General features: G+C 45.9%; 1 protein-coding gene across 8 annotated transcripts in view; it reads right to left on the bottom strand.

The window, feature by feature from the left end:
• The window catches only part of LOC309856838 (armadillo repeat-containing X-linked protein 1), a 36,057-nt gene extending 12,873 nt beyond the window's left edge, over positions 1 to 23,184 (bottom strand). For 2 of the 8 annotated variants that reach the window (XM_082718476.1, XM_082718487.1), the window contains exons 1-5: positions 23,076 to 23,170; positions 22,507 to 22,579; positions 21,666 to 21,775; positions 9,720 to 9,900; positions 6,953 to 7,093 (exon numbers count right to left, since the gene is read on the bottom strand). Coding sequence is in view for 4 of the 8 variants with exons in the window: in XM_082718484.1 (XP_082574610.1) it covers positions 12,282 to 20,420 (8,139 nt within the window). In the remaining 4 variants the exon portion in view is untranslated. Of the gene's footprint in view, positions 1 to 6,952; positions 7,094 to 9,719; positions 9,901 to 11,949; positions 20,565 to 20,911; positions 21,003 to 21,270; positions 21,355 to 21,665; positions 21,776 to 21,991; positions 22,053 to 22,506; positions 22,580 to 23,075 lie in introns of those variants that run through there. The other 6 variants (XM_082718484.1, XM_082718483.1, XM_082718488.1 and 3 more) reach the window with 6 other exon arrangements.
• Positions 23,185 to 23,488: the final 304 nt, after the last annotated feature.

Raw genomic sequence — 23,488 nt, forward strand, 5'->3', positions numbered from 1 at the left:
CCGACTAAATCATAAGCTACTCTGACCCAGGGACAAATCCTAGAAAGCCAAGATTAAAAATAAAGCCACAGTCATCCTTTCCAGTCTGAAAGAATGTATGAATGTCCAAGGCTATATCCTTTCAGGAACAATCAGAGAAGAGGCTTCCAAGCTCCTAGTCCCTGGCTAAAGGGGAGAGGAGCAAAATATGTAAAGTCACTGAAATGTGAGCAGCTACACACATATCTAAACTCACTGAAATGTGAGCAGCTACACACATATCTAATGATAAAGGGTAAATATCTAATTGAAGGAACTTAAGCACAACCTTTGACCAGTAAGTGACATGCTAACCCACAGGCAAAACCTAAGTAGCCAGGCTAAAACATAAAAACAAGGGGAAAAGATCTGGGCTGGAACATCAGAGATGCACACAGTGAGTGTGTGTTGGGGGAACAAACTTCACAGAATTAGTCCCACCAAGTAAACAAACAAAAAAACAAATGACCACTGAGAGGAGCATCAGTTTACAGGGTTGCTATGTTACCTAATAACCAGCTCTCAACAAAGGATTAAAATACATACAACAACTATATAGAAAACATAAAAGACAGTATAAGTGTATTTTGTTGTAACTCTATTTTTTTCTATTTGATTTAAAAGACAACTTCATAAAGCAATATGAATAAATCTATGTTGATATACATACATTGTATAAAGATGTGATATGTATGATAATAATGCAAGGGAGTGGGTAGGAATGAAGCCATTAAGAGCAAAGATTTGAAATTAAATTGGTATTGATCTGAAACCGATTTTTTAAGTTAAGTTGTTCATTGTAATTCCCAGAACAACTACTAAGAGAATATATTTTAAAATATAGTAAAAGAAATGACAAGGAATGAAAATGGTACACTATAAAATGTCTACTTGACATAAAAGAAAACAACAGTGGAGGAATAGAGGAACAAAAGAACATAAGTCATATAGAAAACAAATAGCAAAGCGAAATAAGTCAGAGAAAGAAAGTTATCATCTGATCTCACTCATATGTGGAATTTAAGAAACAAAACAGATGATCATGGGAGAAGAGAGGGAAAAATAAAACAATACAAAATCAGAGAGGGAGACAAACTGTAAGAGACTCTTACTTATAGGAAGCAAACAGGGTTGCTGGAGGGGAGGAGGGTGGGAAGATGGGATACCTAGGTGATGGACATTAAGGAGGGCATGTGATGTAATGACCACTGGGTATTATATAAGACTGATGATTCACCGAACTCTACCTCTGGAACTAATAATACACTATATGTTAATTCATTTGATTTAAATTAATTAATTAAATTTTAAAAATAAAATGTTAATGTAAAAGAAAAGAAAACAAAGAGCAAAATAGCAGATATAAATTATCCTTATCAGTGATTGCATTAAATATAAATGTATTAAACACTCCATTTATTTATTTAGATTATATTTTTGTGTACACTCTACACTTACTGTGGGGCTCCAACTTATAACCCCACAATGAAGAGTCACATGCTCCACTGACTGAGCCAGCCAAGCACCCCCTAAACACTCCAATTTAAAAGCAGAAATTGCAGAATGGATTTTTAAAATATGATCTATGCTACCTACAAAAGACATACAGAATCAAAGACACAAACAGGTTGACAAAGGATTAAAAAAGTTATACCCTGCAACAGTAAGCAAAAGGGACTTGGAGTGGTTATATTAATACCAGAAAAATTAGGCCCTAAGACACACATTGTTATTAAAGACTAAGAAGGGTCATTTATAATGATGAAAATGTCAAACTACAAAGAAGATATGAAAATTATAAATGTATACAGACCTAATGACAAAGCCCCAAAATACATGAAGCAAAGAAGGGAAATAAAAATATATACAAGGAATAACAATAATATATAATATATGCCAATTTCTAAGTTCTGCTGAGTGCTTAATCACTTAATTATCACAGCAATCCTATAAAATAGATATTGTTGGGGCGCCTGGGTGGCTCAGTCTGCTGGGTGTCTGCCTTTGGCTCAGGTCATGAACCCAGGGTCCTGGAATCGAGTTCACATTGGGTTCCCTGCTCAGTGGGGAATCTGCTTCTCCCTCTGCCTGCCACTCCCCCTGCTTGTCCTCTCTCTCACTCTCTGGCAAAAAGAAATAAATAAAAAAATCTTTAAAAAAATAGATATTTTTATTTTCATTCTAAATATAGGGAAAGTGAGGCAGAGAGAGATTAAGAGATTTGCTTAAGACCACACAGCTATTAAAGTGACAAAACCAGGATTTGAAGCAAAACTGTCTGGTGGCTTCTATGTTCTCAATTACTCCTTCTTATAATTCAGCTTTGAATAATATTTACCTAGACATAATATAAACACTTAATATTGATTTAATAAAATACCACAATATAACAACAATATATTGGGAGAATGTTAGACAAGTGTGGTTATATATGGAGTGGGATGAATAAGATAACTGAATACTTAACTGAAGTCATAACTGATGTATAAAAATTAAAAATCAAGAAAAAAAGTGTAAATAGGTTATTTAGCAATATGAAGGTGATGCTAGAGCAAGAGTTAAAAGATTTCAGTGATTGTCTCTGAGTAACAGAAATCTGGCCTGGGAAAGGATGAAGCAAACTTCCAGTGGATTTTTCTTGTTGCTGCTCTAAGCTTTACAGTATGCAATAACTATGAAAATTACCTTTAAAAAAAAACAGGTTCTGGAACTAAACATAGAATAGGACTCCAATTCTGTGTAAATAATGTAACACAGAAAACTTGAGGACTATTATGCACAGAATGTGTGTGTCTTGCCAAAATTCATCCGCTGAATTTTGTATAGTCTGTGTATGGAGGTGGGGCCTCTAAGGAAGTAACTAAGGTTAAATGAGGTCATAAGAGTGGGTCCCTGTGGGACGTCTGGGTTGCTCAATCAGTTAGGAATCTGTCTTTGGCTCAGGTCATGATCCCAGGGTCCTGGGCTCCTTGCTCAGCAGGGAGTCTGCTTCTCCCTCTCCCTCTGCTGCTCTCCCTTCTTGTGCTTTCTCTCTCTGTCAGATAAATAAGTAAAATCTTTAAAAAAAAAAAAGAGTGGGTCCCAGATCTGATAGGATTAGTGTCCTTATAAGAAGAAGTACCAGAGTGTTCACTCACTCTCTCTAGGTGCACACACCAAGGAAAGGCCATGTGAGGTCATAGCAAGAAGGTGGCTATCTACAAGCCAGGAAGAGAACTGTCACAGAAACCAAATTTCAGCACCTAATCTTGGACTTCTCAGCCTTCAGGACTGTTAGAAAGGAAGTTTCTGTTGTTTAAACCACCCAGTCTGTGGTATTTTGCTCTAGCAGCTTAAGCAGACTAATACAAGGACATTACACTACATAAAATAAGCCTGTCACAAAAGGATAAGCATTGTGTGATTCCACTTATATGAGGTAGTCAAATGCATGAGTAGTCAAATTCATAGAGACAGAAGATAGAATGGCGGTTGCCCAGGGCTGAAGGAGGGGATCATTAGGGAGTTAGTATTTAATGGGTACAGAATTTCAGTTTGAAAAGATGGAAAGAGTTCTGGAAATGGATCGTGGTTGACGGTTACACAACACTGTGAATGTGCTTAATGTCAATGGACTGTACACTTAAAAATGGTGAAGATGGTAAAACTTTTGTGTACTTTGCCACAATTTTTTTAAAGGGAAGAAAAAGAATATATAGAGATATGTAAAATATTGATGAGAGACCACATCTTCCACTGCAGCCCTGCACTCCTTTCTGCCAAAGTCCCACAGGTATTGAGCTTTCTCAGCTGTCTGTCCTCAGTTTTTCAATCTGTACCCTTTGCTGGGGCCACCTGACTCACTTCCTGGCTTCAGTTATCATCTAAAATACATATTTTTAGTCAGACCTTGATTCTGAGCTCTAGATCCACACTTTATTTTTTTTTATTCATTTGACAGAGAGAGATCACAAGTAGGCAGAGAGGCAGGCAGAGAGAGAGAGGAGGAAGCAGGCTCCCTGCTGAGCAGAGAGCCCGATGCGGGACTCGATCCCAGAACCCTGAGATCATGACCTGAGCCAAAGGCAGTGGCTTAACCCACTGAGCCACCCAGGCGCCCCATAGATCCACACTTTTCAAATAAACACTGAACATCCCACTTGAAAGTCCCATAGGCACCTCAAAATCAAATAGTTTAAACCAGATTCATTACCTTTCCCTCTCAAATCTGCTCCTTCATGTTTGAAAAATAAAATGGAAAGAGAAATGGGAATACCCTTGCTGCCTCATCCTCTACTCCAGATTGCACTCTCTCCCCTATACTACACTGCCTTAAGGTTCAATCGGTTTATGTGTTTCCCAGAAATGGGCCTTTGGCCTGAGAAGAAGAACTGCATTTTCATTTTCAAAAAGTGGTATTAAACTCCTGCATGACCCAGCAAGGCCACTATACCCAAAACCTTAATCCAACCCCTGACTCTGAGTCAGCTACAGCACTAGATTAAGAATTGGGACCTGGAGCCACAGTGGAACCCAGAACTAGCTTATAAGGCCGCTTAACTCTCCAAATTATCTAGAAATGTCATCCACTGCTATCCTAGCCTCAGTCCTACCCTTAGAATTGGGCATGTGGGGTCCTCTTTAAATCCCATGTTTTAAAGGGTCCTGCATATCACACACATACACACACACATTAAATAACATGTGGGTGCCTGTGTCACACAGGATCTGGTGCTCATTGTTGGCACAGTACAACTTATAAACCCAAACATCTGCACTTTGACTAGTACTGTTCAAGCTCCAGGAAGGTGCTTCTCCACATCTGTTTCCATCTGTCTTCTAAATAAAAGGCAACTGTGTCCAGATGCCATGACCATTTGTGGATTATGCCACTGCTCACCAAAGAGACAGACATTATTTCAGAAGGCAGGGAAGATTCAAGCAGTAGAAGCACTTATGGAAGAGAAAAAACAAGCTTGCCAAAGCCTTCTCAGATACATGAATGCAATAGGTTTTTGTTTAACAAACTATCATTTCCCAGTAGTGCCCATTTTCTTGCCTGTCCTTATTTCCCATTCTGCGGCTCCAGAGGTAAAAAAAAAAAAAAAAAAAAAAAAAAAAAAAAATTAGTGCAGTATTTGCAACAGTTGCACAGAGAGACTAAAGAACATTTCATAATATTAAACAACTATATTACTCTTAATTTTAGGGTGGATAGATTAGATAGATAGACAGACAGACATATGATAGTCAGACAGATAGATATAGCATGTCTAAGGCATGGATGTCACAGATTTGGATGTTCCAGGAAGCAGATTCTGAGACAAATATTAAAGTATAGAACATTTATTGAGAAGTGCTCCTGGGATCGACACTTGTGGATGGAAAGGGAGGAAAGCAGCAGAAATGAAAAACAGGAGAAATCAAATTTTAGCGCACTATCGACAGAATGCCTAAGCATACTTTAGAGTGAATTATGAAGACAGAATTAAACTCCAAAACTATCTCAGTTAGAGGCAAGATGGCCAGGCCTTTGTACACAGCATAAATGAGTCACTGGATGTGGGTCATCCTGAGAATGGGATGTGATCTGAAACAAGATAAGTCTCAGCTAATGCAATCCTGTAAGAAAGCTGGCAGCCAAGGACCCTCTAATGGCAGTATTCCTAACAACTGAAGTAATAAGGCCTTAATTGTTAAAGGAAGCTCTGGGAAAGGTATTGCAGTATCCACCACAGTCCACCCCTTGAGCCTCCTACATCCATTTCACTATGTTCTGGGATCAGCTCTTCCAGGAGTCTGATGGGTCCCTCTCTTCCTAAGAGAAACTTAGGACAAACTACAACCCTTAGTACTGCAGCTGGTCTCAAAGCTACAGATAATCATTTTCCCCTTCCACTGACAATTACAGATCTCTATCAGTCTTAAGGTCTTGGTCGTTTCCTTGGTGGTATGACCCAGACCCTCATTCCCGGTCACCATGTCTTTCTCATGCTGGTGTTGCTATACTTGCTGGGTGGCTCAGTTGGTTAAGCATCTGCCTTCAACTCAGATCATGATCCTGGAGCCCAACATCAGGCTCTCCGCTCAGCGGGGAGTCTGCTTCTCCCTCTGCCCCTCACCCCGCTTGTGTGCTTGCTCTCTCTCTCTCTCAAATGAGTAAATAAAATCTTAAAAAAAAAATAGAGATCTCCCAAGGGGCCACAGGTGTATAGTGAATGAATGATGCTAGTGCATTAGTGGAGGATCTGCTATCATGGAGGATCTGCTCTTGTTGATTGTGTAGGTGCTTGTATTCTCCAGTCCTGCTTGTGCTTGATCCTGTGTGTAAAACTTCCATCTTGTTGCTGGGCCTGCCCACCCTTACACCTTGGCGGATCTGACAGCATTCAGTTCATGATGGACAAGTTTTAGCTTGATGTCCTATGGCCAGGCATTCCTTCTCTATCAGGATGTAGTAGCATGTGAGGAGCTGTTTTTAAGATATATGATTTTCCACTATACATGGCGTGGTTTGCTCCAGAACCTAAATTCTGGACTAAGTTCTGACCTCCCCACTGGGGCTTATCAAAAACTTCCTGTGGCATCTTTTGCCCACACAGATAACTCTAATGCCATAGGGCCTCTCCATTGTACAAAGCAAGTGACAGGACTACTTGAAACCACAGGCTGGACCTGCTATGGGACCTCCTCTTGCTCTAGGCTCCACTCAAAGCTGGAAGCTTTTTGTGTCACCCAGTATACGGGTAGAAACAGTAATTCCAGGTGTGAAATGTGCTTTTTCCAGAATATGAAGAAGCTTAACAGATGTTGAGTTTCCTACTTTGTGGGAAATAATGTGTGCAATAATTTGTCCTTTAACTTAGGAGGTGATCTCCTGGCATGACCCTTGGGTTATTCAACCTCAAAAACCTGCACTTAATGTAGCCAGCCCATGCATCTTTGTAGGGCTTACCTCCTATAATGGGGTGTACATATGGTTCACCAAGGCCTCCAACATGCTAACCACTTCTTATTCATTTTGGTCCGATTAGCATGATGTCATCAACATAGTGGACTATTCGTATTGTATTCAAATGGTCCAGATATCTCCAGACTATAATAGGACAGAGGACAAGAGAATTAGTACACCTTTGAGGAAAAAATATAAATGTATACTGTTATCTATTCTATCTGAATATGAACTTCTGATGTTTTATTCTGACAGGGATAAACTACATTTTCCAAATCAATAGTTAATTACTAGGTATCTAAGGTCATGTTATTCTGCTTTAGCAAAGATATTATATCTGACACAGTGGCTGCACTTGTATCACTACTTGGTTGAGTTTGCAGTGTCTGTCATCTACCAGGCTCTGCCTACATTTTATGGGCCCAAACTGGTGCATTAAATGTAGATATGATGGGGACCACTTCCCAGCATCCCTTAGGTCTTCAAAGGTGGCACTCACTTCTGCCCTCCTCCTCAAGATGCTATATGTTTTCATTTATTATCCTGGCCAGGGAGGGTGAGGGCAGTTTCAGAAACTTCTGCTTTCATCTACAAAGGGCTCTGACTCCACAGGTCAGGAAACCAATGTAGGAAATACCAAAATATCTATTCAATTAGACATTCAGAGATCAGGAATATAGCCACCAGGTAGATTTGTGGACCCAGTGGATCCACTGTGAACCCAACACAGGCCAGGAGTCCATTAAATACCAGGCTCCTGTCTGCCCTTAATCTAAGAAGGGGGACAAAATGACATTTTAGATCTCTGGGTACACTCGGTATATCAACTCATAACCAGTGTCCATTGGTCCTCAAAATGTTTGGGTATTCTTCTTTCCCCTGCATACAGTTACATGCATAAATAGAAGGACCAGAGGAATCATGACTATATGTATGTTATAGGGTTCTTCTTCCAAGTCACCCCAGCCTCTCCTTCAAGCAGTGCACCCTGGTTCAAAAACCAACTTAGGATCAGAAGCTGAGCAAGGAATTGTGACTTTTTACTGAGACACCATCCTTCAGGTTCCTGACCATCTTTTATTTCTTTTGGTGGTTCATGTTGAGTACAGACCCTTGGCTTATTTTCCCCAAGGCACTGTGTTATATTGACCATGTAGTCTACTAACTACCTCTTAACCATCTATTCACCAGGAGCACTGTATTCTATTAACCATCCCCACAGCTCCCTGAGGATCTGCCCCCTTGCCCCCACCTATAGTGCATTATGGTATTTGCATCCACCAGACTTGTGATGGTTATGTGCAATCATCCTGCCTCTATTGTTTCAGGCCATCACCATTTCTATCAGTGATCCCCATTCTCTAACATCCTCTCCTACTGGGAACTTCTTAGCAATTCTGCCATTCCTCTCACCAGTGCCTTCCTTTTTTTTTTTTTTTTAAGATTTTATTTATTTATTTGACAGAGAGAGATCACAAGTAGGCAGAGAGGCAGGCAGAGAGAGAGGGGGAAGCAGGCTCCCTGCTGAGCAGAGAGCCCGATGCGGGGCTCGATCCCAGGACCCTGAGATCATGACCTGAGCTGAAGGCAGCGGCTTAATCCACTGAGCCACCCAGGCGCTCCTCACCAGTGCCTTCCTTATAGCCTTAGTAAATAGTGTGCCTTTGGGGTCCTCCTGCAGAATACAGTCTTCCAGAGGGTTTTCTGGAAATACATAATATATTTATTCTATCACTCCCACTTTCCTGAGCCTTTAATCCTCTCTCTTCCCTCTGTTATGACAACTTGGGCATTTATACTTCTCTTAATTCTTTTTTTTTTTTTTTCCTGTACTCTGAGAAGCTGTTCTAGTGTTGAGTTCACGTAATCTCCTGGTGTCCTTCCCAGGGTGTTAAATACTGTATTTTGGGAGAGAACTCACAAAAGAATTAATTTTCCCTTATTCAGTTTTATATTCCAGCTCCCCTGATCAAGGCCCTCAGAGTTCAGTCCCATCCTTCCCCCTCAGAACCTGCTAGTACACGCTGGCTAGGTCCTATAGCTTCTTCCTGGGGTAGCCCCTTTCCTTCCTTCTTAGGCCCAGGACAACCCCAGAGAAGTTACGCTGTGACTTAACTTTATATATAGGCTCAGGGGCCAAGATGAGAAGTGGGGCAGATTCTGAGGGAAACGCATATTATCTTACAGGAGAAAGGGCTCTGCAGGATCAAACAAAGTGAAGCACTAGCCCTTAATAGGAAGGAGTGGGACACTTCTGAACACTCAAGGTCTCCAGGAAAATCTGAGGATATAAGATTTTTAGGGATGTCAATCCAGAAGTCCCCATCCCATGTATCGTGGTCCCATTCCTTCCTAACCAGGGCCCTGATCTTGGCATAGCACTTTTCTTATTTGGGATTTTAACTTTCTTCAAAGCTTGCTTTGAGTAAGTACTGGGCCTGGTCCTCAGTTTTCTCTACCCTTTACCTGGGAAAGATGAGGCCCTCTTTATATGCTATGAATGAAATCCTCTGGCTTTCACATATAGCATTTAATTGTTGACTAATTTAATTTGGCTTTTCATTATTTTTTTCTAGAAGTCAGGCATAGAAATAGCTATCCAGTTTTCTGGACTTCCTTATAGTTAATATTTCCCACATATTTCTCAAAATTCTGGTATATAGAACCAGCTAATACATCCCCTTCCACCAGTGCCATCCCAGTTTGCCGTCAGTGAAAGCTCTAATAATTCCTCTGTCACTTGTTCCAGATGCTTCTCTATTCCACCTACCATCAGCAATGGGGTCCTCATTGCCAGCTGGGTAGCAGGTGATTCATCTTCAAAATTTCACCACAGTGTATGCTTTCCTGAACTACTCCTCATACCAACTGTTGTAGGTTGGCTTCCTGGAGAGCAGACTCAGAATTCAGCATGAAGGGCTTTTATTAGGGAGTGCTCTTGAGATCAGAATCTGTGGAAGGGAAGAGAAGGAAGCAGGATTGGACAGAGGGAGAAGTTAAGCTGTCCCTTTTGTGGCAAGAAGGCCATGGTAATCAGCCATTGGATGGAAGTACCCCAGGAAGGAGTCATGACCTTTGGGGAGGTGACTTTCCAGTTGAGGCAATTCCTGAAAAGGGATGACAGCTGAGGGCTGTCTGTTGGCAGCACTCCTAGCAACTAAATAATAACCTTTTTGTTCCTGAAGGAGGATTAGGGCAGCAGATTGCAGAATCTGCCACAAGCATGACATCATTTTTTCCACTAGAAATTTAGTGGCCATTGAATAATAGAATTGACACCAGTTTTACTTTTAAAATGGTGAATAGGATTTAAATTGTCAAACATTTACATGCATATTTAGAATTTTATTTAAATATTTATTTATTTACTAAAATTTTAATTCATGCCTTCCAAATAGCTAGACACCAGTATGTGAGCCTCTATTTATTTATACTTCTGCTCTGGTTCCCTGAAGTGCTACTGACAGGTCTGCTTAGCCCAAATCCATCCACTTCCTCTTGGTAAATTATGCAAAAACTCCTGTTGTGTACTGTATGAAAATCAGAAAATACAAGTGAGTAAAAAACAGGTAAAATTACCCATTAACCTAACACCCATAGTCTCAGAGTATACACCAAAGCTTGTATATGAGATAGTTGAATATATATACTTTTTCTTTATAAAAAGTACAGCATGTGCTCTTGTAGCCTATTTTCCCCCACTTAAGATTATATGCTAATTTGTTTCCTAGTAAATAAATGTAGATGTCTATCACCATTTTCAATTGCTGCAAAATGTTTCAATGTGTAGACACACCCTAATTTGTCTAGCCAAGTGCCTATTTTGAGGCCCTTGGGTCATTCGCATGTTTTCACTCTTTAAACACTACAAAGATGCACAGCTTTGTAGGAACCAATTATTTGATCGTTTTCTATAGATAAATTTCTACAAGTGGGATTACTGGTTCAAAGAGCACACACATCTTAAAGACTTCTGAAACATGTACCCAAACGGACCTTGTATGGATGTATGCTCCTACCAGCCCAGTTTGAGAGTGCCCCTCCCACCACACCCTCACCACACTCTAGGGTGGGAGAGAGGTGGGTCTTCTACAGTATTGATGCCAATATTACTCTCAATGATCCCATAAAGGCCCTGCCTTAGTCAACCTTCTAAAAGAAACCTGATAGAAGCACTAAATACTGTTCTTTCTTCTATTATACTTTCTTATTATTTCAAAAAATAACTAATGTATTTACCGACATAGACACCAGATTTGGCCAAGAAAGAGAGTGTTTTCAATGAAGTGCTACCAGGACCCTAAAATAAAATTGTCCTTCTCTGTATGCCCTCAAGATATGTTCCATCACTTCTTTGTTCAAAGAGTCTCTCACTTCCTTTCTCCCCTTGCCATTCCTGTGGCCAGTAGTGAAGTCTCACACTTCTATCATCTCATGCCTGGACCATGGCAGTGACTTCCTAACTGGTGTTCCAATCTCCAGTGGTCACTCCTTTCCCCATCCCAAATCTGACCCAACCTGAACACAAATCAGCTACATCCTTTTCCTTTCATTTTCATTCCTCTGGGCACAGAAGGCTTTGGGGCCTCCCAAGGGTGGAAGGAGTAACATTCAAATAACCAGGTTTAGCAATCAGGGATCCTGTATGAAGGGGCTCTCCCAGACTGATGGATTACATTTCCCGTTATTCCTCTCCCCACACTTGGAACTTTGGGCAGGCCAGCCTCCTCTCTGGATTGGGATTTCCACCTCCATGCCTTTCTTCCCACCACTCCACCCTCCTCCAATGCTCTCCCGCCCCATTTTTATCCTATCCTTCAAGCCCAGCTTATTTAAACATACCTCTCCTCTGCACAACTTTGCCTCAGAACTGCTGCCTGAAGACATTTCTGCACTGACAGGAAGGATTTGGATGGCTTGCGGTTTTGTTAGTATGTTTTTGTTTCCATACATCTTGCCTTTCCAAATAGATCATAAACTCAAGGACAAAAATGTGTCTCTTTTTTTCTGCTTAAAACACACAACTTTATTGATAACATAAAAAATAGTCTCAAATGTAGAAACACAAGTCCACACAAAGGACCAAAAATTACCTTACTCATGAAGAATCAGGTCAGTTTCTGCTCATGAAGCATACTAAAAATATCTCAGTCCAGACAAGGTAATAGTCAACACATGTATTTTCAGTACATTTCATGTTCATAAAGTGATCCAGCTACAGACCATCACAAGTAACATCAGTTTCAAAGTTGTAATGCAATTTACAATGTGCATTACTTCCAGACTGCAAAACCAAAATATTACTCAGATTTGTTTGGGAACATACAGTTAATCAGAGTTTACTTAATAATAGCTCAACTTTTTCTTTCACCTCAGGGTCACTGTACTCTGCTGCTAAGACCCGGAGCTTCTTGGCACAAGCTTTAGGTCGTTGGAATATGAAGTAAAGGGAATTTTTACTGAACTTGTCCTGGGTAAATACTTTTGCCCTTCTTTTAAAATGATAATTTATATTTTCAAATAGTGAAAGAGCATTAAGAATATTCTCTTTTGTCTCTTTCTTGCTAAAGATATTAATCAGTGATGTTGGTGCATTGGCAATAAGTAAGTCTTTTGTCATAGATGGATTTTTAGAGAAATTCAAAAGCATTCCCAAAATATGGTCTTTCGTTTCTCCACTTCCCACAGTTAACAAACGAAGAAATTCTGAAATATAATTTGTAACCATATGCTGATATTCACTAATAATAGTCAAATGCTTTATCAGTCTTAGTCCAGCCAGCTGTACATTTGAATTCAAGGGATAGGTGACTGTGTCTTCACAAACTTGGTTTAAGTATGTTTTCACCTTCCTATGATTTTCAGCAGCCACTGAGATGTTATTCAGTGCATTTAAAGCCTTCTGCCTAACACTGGGATAGGGATTATTGAGCAAACTTTCAATAATTGAGATTCTACCTGCATTACGAATGACTTCATGGGAAAAGGGATATTCAGGGCTGTTATAAAGAGCATTATTAGCTATTTCATGAATAGAAGGATCTTCAGTCATCTCAATCATGCAAATGAGTTTTTCAAGCTCTCGTGGATCCATATTTGCTTCGCGTTTACAGCGACAGGTCCAGGGCTGAGTTTTCTCCTCATACCTGATCTGCTTTCTGAGCTCATCCTCAGGTGGGAAGCAGGACTTATTTTGGTATGGAAATTTCATTTCTGTCCAGATCATGGCTCCTGCCCATGACCCCATTCCTGCACCAGGGACCATGGATGGATATGTGCCTCTTGACTCAGCTGACTTTTTGGCTTTAGTCTTAGGTGCAGATTTGTCCTCACTTATGTTTTCATTACCATCCCAGAACCAAGACCTTTCATCAACTCCACCAGCAGTTGGTGCCTCAAGCTTACCCTTGGCACTGGCCTTATCTCCAGCTCCACACTCAAAATTGACATTTCTCTCCCTCTTGGGTCTGAACTCATTACTCCTCTCACTGTCAGCCCAAAACAAGGACCTTAAACTGATTTCTTCAATATCAGGGCTAGACGCTCTACTTAGCTCATCCTCATCTACATCCTCAGCCAAAGTCCACGACTCCATGCAAGCCTCTTCCTCAGCCCCAAGTCTAGAGCCCGTAGTGGCTGCATCTCCATCCCAGAGCCAAGACTCCTTCCTGACCTCTGCCTCAGCCCCAGCCTCAGCCCCCACAAGGGAATCCATACAGGCTGCCTCTTCAGAGCTGATCCAGGACCCAATACTGGCCTTATCCTCAGCCCCAAATCTGGAACTAAGGATGGCCTCTTCTTTAGCCCCTGGTCGGGATTCAATATTGGCTTCATTTTTATCTCCAGGTTTGGATACAATACCAGCCTCTTCCCCTCTCCTGAGGCAAGACCCTGTACTAGTCTCACCCCCAGTCCTAAACCAGGATCTTTCTTTGGCCTCCATCTCAGCACTGATCTGGGGTCTTCCACTGGCCTGGTCACCAGCCCTAGCCCAGGGCCCTCCACTTGCTTGGTCCTCAAGCCCCAGCTTCGATCTTTTACAGGCTTCATTATGAGGCCTAGACCCAGCCCACAATTTTCCACTAGCCTGGTCCCTAATGCCAGCCTGGGAGCCTTCTCTACCTGCTGGGTCCTCAAATCCAGGTTTGGAACAGCTATCAGCCTGAATCCCAGCCCCAGCCCAAGACCTTCCACTGACCTGACTCCCAGTGCCAGTCCAGGACCCACCACTAGACTGGTTTGCAGGCCCTGGATTAGACCCTCCAACAGCCTGGTCTTCAACACCAGACCAGAACCTTCCTTTACTGGCTTGATCCTCAAATCCAGGTTTGGGACAGCTACTAGCTTGATCTCCAGTCCCTCCCCAAGACCTTCCACTGACCCAACTTCCAGTATCAACCCAGGACCCACCACTGGATGGGACCATGGGCCCTAGTCTAGATCCTCCAATAGCATGGCCACCAGACTCACCCCAGGTCCCACTTGCATTAGACTGACCCCCACTGCAAGCACAGAACCATCCACTGGACTGATCCTCAGGCCCTGATCTACATTCTTCACTGGCCTGGTCCCCAGTGCCAGCCCAGGAATCTGCAATGGACTGGTCCCTGGGACTCAGCCTAAACCCTCCACCAGCCTGACCCCCATTGTCAGCCAAAGACCCTCTTCCACTTGCCTGCTCTTCAAATCTAGGTTTTGTCACATCACCAGCCTGATCCCCAGGTACAGCCCAGGTCCCTCCATTGGCCTGGTCCATGGCCCCAACCAAGAACCCTCCATTGGCTTGGTCCCCAGAGTCACCCCAGGACCTCCCACTGGACTGGTCCTCAGACCCCAACCTAGGCCTTCCATCAGGCTGGCCACAAACCCTAGCCAAAGATGCTTCTTCATTTGCCAGATCCTCAGATCTTGGCTTGGACTCACCACCAGACTGATCACTAGTCCCAGCCCAGGACCCGTCACTGGCCTGCTCCATAGTCCCAACCAAGAATCCTCCACTGGCCTGATTCCCAATGGTAGTCCAGGACCCAACACTAGACTGGTCCACAAACCCTGGTTTAGAACCTTTGCTGGCCTGTTCCCCACCCCTAGCCCAGGACTCACCACCCGATTGGTCCATAGGTCTCAGCCTGGAGCCTCCACTAGCTTGGTCTGCAGTGTCAGCCCAGGTCACATTTTCACTGGCCTGATCCTCAAATCTAGGCTTGGATCCACCAGACAGAGCACCAGTCCCAACCCAGTACCCTCCACTAGCCTGGTCCATATCCCCAGGCCAATACCCAATACTAGCCACATTCCCAGCTTTAGCTTCAACCCAAGACCCTCCATTAGCTTGAATTCCAGCACCATCCTGGGACCTTCCACTGGCCTGTTCCTCAGCTCCAGTCCAGGACACTCCAATGGCATCTTCCCCAGCCCAGGACACCCTACTGGCCTGACCTCCAGCCCAGGGCTCCCCAATAGCCTGGTTCCCAGTGCTAGCCCAAGAACCCTCACTGACCTGGTTCTCAGTCCCAATCCAGGATGCTCCAATGGCCATGTCCCCAGCCTCTGACAAAGAACCCCTACTGGCCTGACTCCCACCCCAGAGCCCACCACAGGCCTGGTCCCCAGCTGCAGCCCAGGATGGAAAACCAGCTTCATTCTCAGCCTTAGCTCCAGCCCAGGACCTAATATCAGACTTATTACTAGCTCCACTCCAGGACTCAATACTGGCTTCATTCTCATCATCAGCCCAAGACATGCTATTCTCCCAGTATCCATCCCTGGCCTGAAACCTAAATTTGATCCATCGCTCAGAAGCAATCCAATCCTCAATACCAATCCCATTCCAGTAATAGTCATGGACCCTAGGCTGAGTCTTACTGCAGGCCTGAGTACCTGTCCCACTCCCACTCTCAGAAGTGAGCATGGCCTCAGCCTTGGGCTTTGCATAACTCTCATCTCCTGTGGCTTCTGCCTCAGACTTGGGTATAGCCTTGTCCTTTGTCTCAGGCAAGATCTTACTCTGGAAATGGGCTGCAGACTGAGGCTGGCCAGAGCCCATCATATGTGCCCCAGCCTCTACCCTAGACTCAGCATTGGTATTTCCCCTGACCTTACTTCTGGCGCCAAGGAGGGCCTCACCCTGAGAAATGGCCATGGCCTGGGGTGAAAGAGAGCCTACTGTATCTTGCCTATCCCTTGCCTTAAATACCACATTGAGATTGTCCCTGACCTTATTTCTGGCACCAAGCAAGTTTTCACCTTGGGAATTAGACATGGCCTGGGGTTGGGCAGTGCCTGTTATATCTCTTTGAGGCTGATCTGAACACATTATATCTGGCCTGGTGCCTGCCTTAGACCTAGCACTGGGATTGCCCTGGACCTTACTCCTGGCACCAGACAAGGTTTCACCTTGGGAATTAGACACAGCCTGAGGCTGGGCAAAACTTGTTGTACCTGCTCTGGCCTCTACCTTAGACACAGCATTGGGATTGCTTCTGACCTTATTCTTGACACTAGGCAAGGCTTCACTCTGGGAACTGGCCACAGCCTGGGGCTGGGCAAAACCCACTGTATCTGGCCCAATCCCTGCTTTAGATGCAGCACTGAGAGTGCCCCAGACCTTATTCTTAGTACCAGTTAAGACTTCACCCTGGGAATTGGCCACAGCCAGGGGTTGGGGGGAGCCTGTTGTATCTGTTTGAGGCTGGGCAGGGCCCACTGTATCTGCCCCAACCTCTGCCTTCGACACAGCATTGGGATTGATGCTGACATTCTTAGTACCAGAAAAAACTTCACCCTGGGAAATGGCCACAGCCTGAGGCCAAGCAGAGCCCTTCACATCTGCCCTGGCCTCTGTCTTAGACAGAACCTTGGAATTGCCCCTGACCTTATTCTTATTACCAGACAAGGCTTCACCCTGGGAACCGGTCACAACTTGGAGCTCGGCAGAGCCCACTGCATCTCCCCTGGTCTCTCCCTTACACACAGCATTGGGATTGACCTTGACCTTATTCTTAGTGCCAGAGGAGTCTTCACCCTGAGAACTGGTCACAGCTTGTGGTTGAGCAGAGCCCACCATATCTGGCCCAGTATCTGCTTTAGACAAAGCACTAAGATTACACCAAACCTTACTCCTGGCACCAGGCAAGGCTTCATCCTTAGACTCATCCTGAAGCTGGGCAAAGCTTGTTGTATCTGCTCTGACCTCTATCCTAGACACAGCATTAGGATTGCTGCTGACCTGATTCTTCACACCAGGCAAGGCTTCACACTGGGAAGTGGCCACAGCCTGGAGCTGGGCAGAGCCCACTGTACTTGGCCCAGCCCCTGTCTTAGATGCAACATTGGAATTTCCCCTGACCTTGTTCTTAGTCCCAGGCAAGACTTCACCCTGGGAATTGGCCACAACCTGAGGTTGGGCAGAACCTGCTAAATCTGGCCCAGTTCCTGCTTTAGACAAAGCACTGGGGTTGCCCTTGACCTTTTTCTTGACACCAAGCAAGGCCTCACCCTGGGCATTTGCCACAGCCTGGAGCTGGGCAGATCCCACTGTAGCTGGCCCAGCCCCTGTCTTAGACACAGCACTGGAATTTCCCTTGACCTTGTTCTTAGTCCCAGGCAGAACTTCACCTTGAGAACTGGCCACAGCCTGAGGCTGGACAGAGGTCACTGTATCTAGTCCAGCCCCTGTCTTAGACACAGCACTGGATTTACCCTTAACTTTATTCTTGATGCTAGGCAAGGATTCCCCTTGGGAAGTGGCCATATCCAGGGTCTGGGCAGACCCTGTTGTATCTGTTTGAGGCTCTTCAGTGCCCATTGCATCTTCCCTGGCCTCTGCCTTAGACACAGCACTGGGATTGCCCCTGACCTTATTCTTAGTACCAGACAAGACTTCACCCTGGGCATTGGTCACAGCCTGGAGTTGGGCAGAGCCAACTGTATCTGGCCCAGCCCCTGCCTTAGACAAAGAATTGGATTTGTCTCTGATCTTATTCTTGGTACCAGGCAAGGCTTCACCCTGGGCATTGGCCATAGCCTGGAGCTGGGTAGAGCACAATGTATCTGGCCCAGCTCCTGACTTAGAGATGGCATTGGACTTGCCTCTGACCTTGTTCTTAGTACCAGGCAAGGCTTCACCATGGGAACTGGCCACAACCTGGGGCTGAGCAGAGCCTGTTGTATCTGTTTCATCCTGGGCAGAACACATCGTATCTGACTCAGTCCCTGCCTTAGATACACCATTGCGATTGCCCCTGACTTTGCTCTTATTACCAGACAAGGCTTCACCCTGAGGACTGGCCACAGCCTGGAGCTGTCCAGAGGCCAATGTATCTGGCCCAGTCCCTGCCTTAGACACAGCATTGGGATTGCCCCTGACCTGATTCTTAGGTCCAGACAAAGCCTCACCCTGGGAACTGGCCTTAATCTGGGGCTGAGCAGAGCCTGCTGTATCTGTTTCAGGCTGGACAGAACATATTGAATCTGGCCCAGTCCCTACCTCAGACATAGCGTTGGGCTTGCCCTTGACTTTATTCTTAGTTTTAGGTGACATTTCATCCTGGAAAGTGGCCACAGCATGATGCTGGGCAGAGTCCATTGTATCTGGTCCAGCCTCTGACTTAGACATAGTATTGGAATTGCCCCTGACCTTATTCTTGGCACCAGGCAAGGCCTCACCCTGGGAACTGGCCATAGTCTGAGGCTGCCCACAGGCCCTCAGTTCAGCCTTAGCCCCTGACTTAGAAATTGTATTAGGATCACCTCTGCCATCAACCCTGGAATCGGGTAAAGCATCAGCTTGGGTCTTGGGCCCAACCTGAGGCTGCACGCTGGTTTTCATTTCCATCCCGACTCCTGCTTTATGCTTGCTTTTGCCTTTCCCCCTTGTCTTACCTCTAGTACCAGGCAAGGTCTCAACCTGGCTCTTGATGGAAGCCTGAGACTGTACCTTTGTGTCTGTCCCAGCCGCTTCCTTAGACATGGTGTTGGCATTGCCTTTAGCCTTAATCCTGCCATCAGGCAAGGCATCAGCCTGGACATTGGCCCCAGGCTGAGGCTGTGTATAGAGCTCCATGTCTGTCCCAGCCCCCATCTTAGACATGGCATTGGGATTGTCTCTGGTCTTAACCCTGGCATCAGGCAAGGCCTCAGCCTGGGAACTGGTCCTCAGGTTTGCCCTGGCCCCTGTTTTAGACAGAGCATTGGAGTTGCCTCTACCTTTAAGCCTGGTCTCCAGTGTAGCCTCAGCCTGAGCACTGGCTGTAGCTTGAGGGTGAGCAGCAGCCCTCATGTCACCTCCTGCCATTGCCTTAGATGTGACATCAGTATTTCCCCTGTCATCAACCCTGGCACCAAACACTGTCTCGACCTGTTTCTTGGCCGCAGTCTGAGGTTGCATAGGAACTCTCATATCTGCCCCTGCCCCTGCCTTACACAGGGCATTGGTATTAGCCCCAGCATCAACCTTTGCCCCAAGCATAGCCTCAGCCTGGGTCTTGGCTATAATCTGAGGCTGGACAGAAGCCCTCATGTCTGCCCTAGACTCTGCCCGAGACACGGTTTTGTGTTTCCCCTTGACCTCAACCCCAGCACCAGGCACGTTGTTGACCTGGCTCTTGGTTACAGCCTGAGATGGTGTACAGAACCTCATGTCTGCTCCAACTTCTGCCCTGGATGAGGCATTAGGATTTCCCTTAGCATCAACTGTGTTACCAGGCCTGGCCTCAGACTGACTCTTGGCCACACTCACAGTCTCTTCCGGGGCTCTTGCCTTGGTCTCAGCCACAATGCCAGTCTTATTTATGGCACCCATCTTGGCCACCTCTCTGGTCACTCCTAAGGCCTCACTCTGGGTCACTGTTACTCTGTTCGTCTCTTTTTCAGCCAGTATACAAGCTTCCACTTTGGTCTGGGTCATTACTTCTTTCTTGGTCTCTGCCCTGGCAGCCAGTGGCCAAACTTTAGCCTTGGTCTGGGTCACAGCCTCTCTCCTGACTACTCTCCCAGCCTCAGAATCAGTTTGGGTCACGGCTTCTTTCATAGCTACTTCCCCGGCTTTGACCTGGGCTTCAGTCAAAGTCACTACCTCTGTCATGCTCACTTTTCTGGCCACTGTTTTGGCCTCAGATTGTATCTCTGCCTCTGCCTCAGCCATTGTCATGGCCTGAGAGCTGGCTTTGGGTCTAGCTTTAGCAGTGGTGGTAATCTCTACTTCAGCCCCAGCCCTCCCTCCTGCTTCAGCTTCTGCTCCAGACGTGGCCTTGGGTGTAGTCTCAGTCTCTGTCCCACCCATGGCTTCACCTGTGGCCAGGGTCTGGTTCTGTACCCCAACAACAGTCCCCATCTTGACCTTGGACCCATTTTTGGCAAGTGTCCTCACACTCTGGACTCTTCCTTTGGTTAATCTGTAAAGGTAGTAGCAGGTACCAGCCCAAACCACCAGTCCTGCAGTCACCCAGCACACTTCCTGAACGCGGCCCATGTAATCACCCCTAGTAAAGTCACGAACAAGGCACAGGGGGCTCAATCAGGATGGGGAAAGAGGGTAGTAGGTCTGGGTGTAGGCCTGTGAGGGCGCTGGTCTTCAGCCACTTAAAGGCCACTACAGCTGCCACTGGAGGTGGACCTAGAAGTGGAGGAAGGAAATGGACTAAAACTTCTCTTCTACTTTTGTGCCTCATACAGACAGATACACAGAAGGACAGGAAAGTGTAGGAATGATGTTCATGGTGTGAGAAGAGGATGATGAGCCAACTCTCTCTCCATCCTTTTTATTTTCTCCCCTCCCATTCTCCCTAGTGCCCAACAACTTTCCCCTAAGGTACATCCACACATTTCCTTACACCAAATGAAAAATGAAAAAGATGGTGGGGGAGGAACTATGAATGGGAGAGACTGAGAAGCCCTCAGACCTTGATTTTTACTGGACCTATTCTCGTCACCATTCCCGAAGGTCCCCATCCTCATACCAACCTGTAATGATCAAGGCAGTTCCCTCCTCTTTCCTTCTCTTGATTGGTGATATACCCTAAAGTAGATCTATTAACTCATGAGATCAGTGGACCTAGAGACAGACAGACAGACAGACAGACGGAGCGACAGATGGTACTGGAGATTTTGTTCTTGATGTGACAGGCATATTATCAAACTACCTTTCTATCTCTCTCAGTTCACCCCACTCTCTGTACCAAAATACAGGCAAGAGTATGACAGGGATGGTGGGAAAGGGAGAGGCAAAGGATCCTCCAGACTGGACACTGACCACACTAGATGCACGCTGATCTCCACCAACCCACCGTAGAGGTCTACCCAGGCAGTTCCCATCCTCTTACCAGTCTATACTGATCAGGGGCAATTTCCTCCTTGTTTCTTTGCCTCCAGTAATCTCAAGCCCTACAGCAGACCTGCAGGAAGATCTATGGACAAGCAAACAAACAGGGGATAATAGACACCAAGTCCTCACAGAACACACAAGCACCCTGATCCCTGATCCCAGTACCTGCCTTGGCAGATCCCATGTCCAGTTTGCTATTGTGTCCCATCTTGAAAGCCCTCCTCTAGTCCTCTCTCAGTCACACTCCAGCCCACCCCTACCCCAATATGCCTCCTATTTCCTGCCCTGAAATCAGCAGGGATGTAGCGACACTGTGGACATGGGGCAGAGTGTAGAAGAGGCAGAAGTACCATACTGAGACCCTCTCAAGTCTCAGCCACCTTCTGTGCTCACCTTCTTGTTATCCCCAGGTGCTGCCCACCTTCACACAAACCTTCATGGTTCCATGTGAGTCTCCCCCTTTCCCTGGCTTCCAGCCTTACTGTAGGTCTATGGGAGAAGACCTAGGAACAAACAGAGAAAAGGGGGAGGGTAACTGTTGAGTGCTTGTGACATCCCAGCATCTAAAACAGGGGTTCCGGCACCTGCCTTACTAGATCTAGAGACACATTCTCTGGCAAGCAGAACTTGGGGCTTTCCCAGCACTGAAAGGGGCAGCATGTAAAAGGGGGGCAGGAGAAATAAAAGGGAAGGGACAGGGCAAATTATTTTAAAACCACCTGTAGGATTCTAAGGTTTCCATCAGTTCCTTCAGCAAGGTGCTCATACAGGCGGGAGAATCTAGAAAATGGAGAAAGAGATGGAGCCCCCCATCCACTACTCTAGAATCAAACAGAGCCTACTGCCATCTACTTCCCCTTAAACCCATCTCTAGGAGTCTCCAGCAGAAGAAACAAGGGGTGAGAAGGCTTTTTATTCTGCAAAATCGCTGTCCCTCCTGGCAAAGGCTATCTCAAAGAACAAGTAATGTTCTTTAATACAACAGTTTGTATTTTCTTAATAGTATCTGAAGTGCAAATGAAAGCATCCATGTAAAAGTTTGTTGTCTTTACTGGTCTTCAACATACAATTTAAGTTAAAAACCCTAAGCTTAGCAAGTAAACGTGATTTAGGGAAAGTCCCCCCTAGTTAGCCCCAGCCCCTGTCCCAACCAGACAGCGGCGCCTAAGTTCCTGTGCTAGAGAATTTCTAAAGAACTTCAAATGTTCACAGGCGGGGCCGTGCTCACACTAACCTCCACAGATCCCGTGCAGTTTTCTTCTCTCCTTCTTCCCTTGCCTCGCCACAAACAGTGCCACACGGAACTACTGTCCATCAGATAGGAGAAAGTAAAGGCACTGAGTGCTTGGACCAGCACGCCGGACACAGATCCCAATACCCACCTTTCGGGATTCAGAATCCCGGTTATCAAACGTCCCTCCCGGCATTCCCAGACGCCACCCCCACCAACTCCACAGTCCAGTCACCAAGGCCCACCATTTTCTCTGTAAATGCCACGGTGGCATGTCTCTTCCACTGAAATGAGCAGGAAGCTGGGCGGACGTGTGCGGTCAGCGATTAGAGTCAGAGAGGATGGGACATTTCCCTCTAGAGACACTTCCCCGCCCCCCACTCCCCAGCCATCCGCCTGGTCAGAGCCCAAGGTTCCCCGGCACGGACGGAGGCAGGGGGAGGGGACTAGGGACAATCACAGAGAAGGTTCCTGGAACTTAAACCCGCTTTGTCCCCCATCACCGAACTGGCTACCGGGGTAGGCCGACCACTGCTGCCCTGGTCTCGGCGCGCAGGCCAGGGAGCCCTTACCTGCTCCGCTTTCCTCGGGCCCAATGCCAGCCCGCCAGGCGCAGAACAGCGGGGAACCGGTACCCAGACGCGAGTGACGACTGCACCGAAGGCTGCGTCGCTCTGCAGCTCCAGGTCACGTGAGGGCCCCGCGTCACCAGCGAGCTTTCTGCCCACCCATTCCCACCCCTTCGGCCTGTGGGGAGCTCTACCGGACCCTGTCCCCCACCTCCGTTCTTCCCAACTCCCCCTACACCAGTCTGTGAGCTGAGCCCCAGAGCGCCCAGTCACTCAGCTCTGTCCTCTCCAATCTGAAGCGCGACTAGTGAGTGGTCTCACCTCTTGCGCTTGGGTTTTGCCCTTCTCTGATTACTGGAGAGGGTCTGCATATCACCCTCCCCAGGCCTTGGTTCTGGCCTTTTCTCTGCTTAGAG

The sequence above is a fragment of the Mustela nivalis genome (assembly GCF_964662115.1).
Source record: "Mustela nivalis genome assembly, chromosome: X".
In the NCBI taxonomy this organism is placed as follows: domain Eukaryota; kingdom Metazoa; phylum Chordata; class Mammalia; order Carnivora; family Mustelidae; genus Mustela; species Mustela nivalis.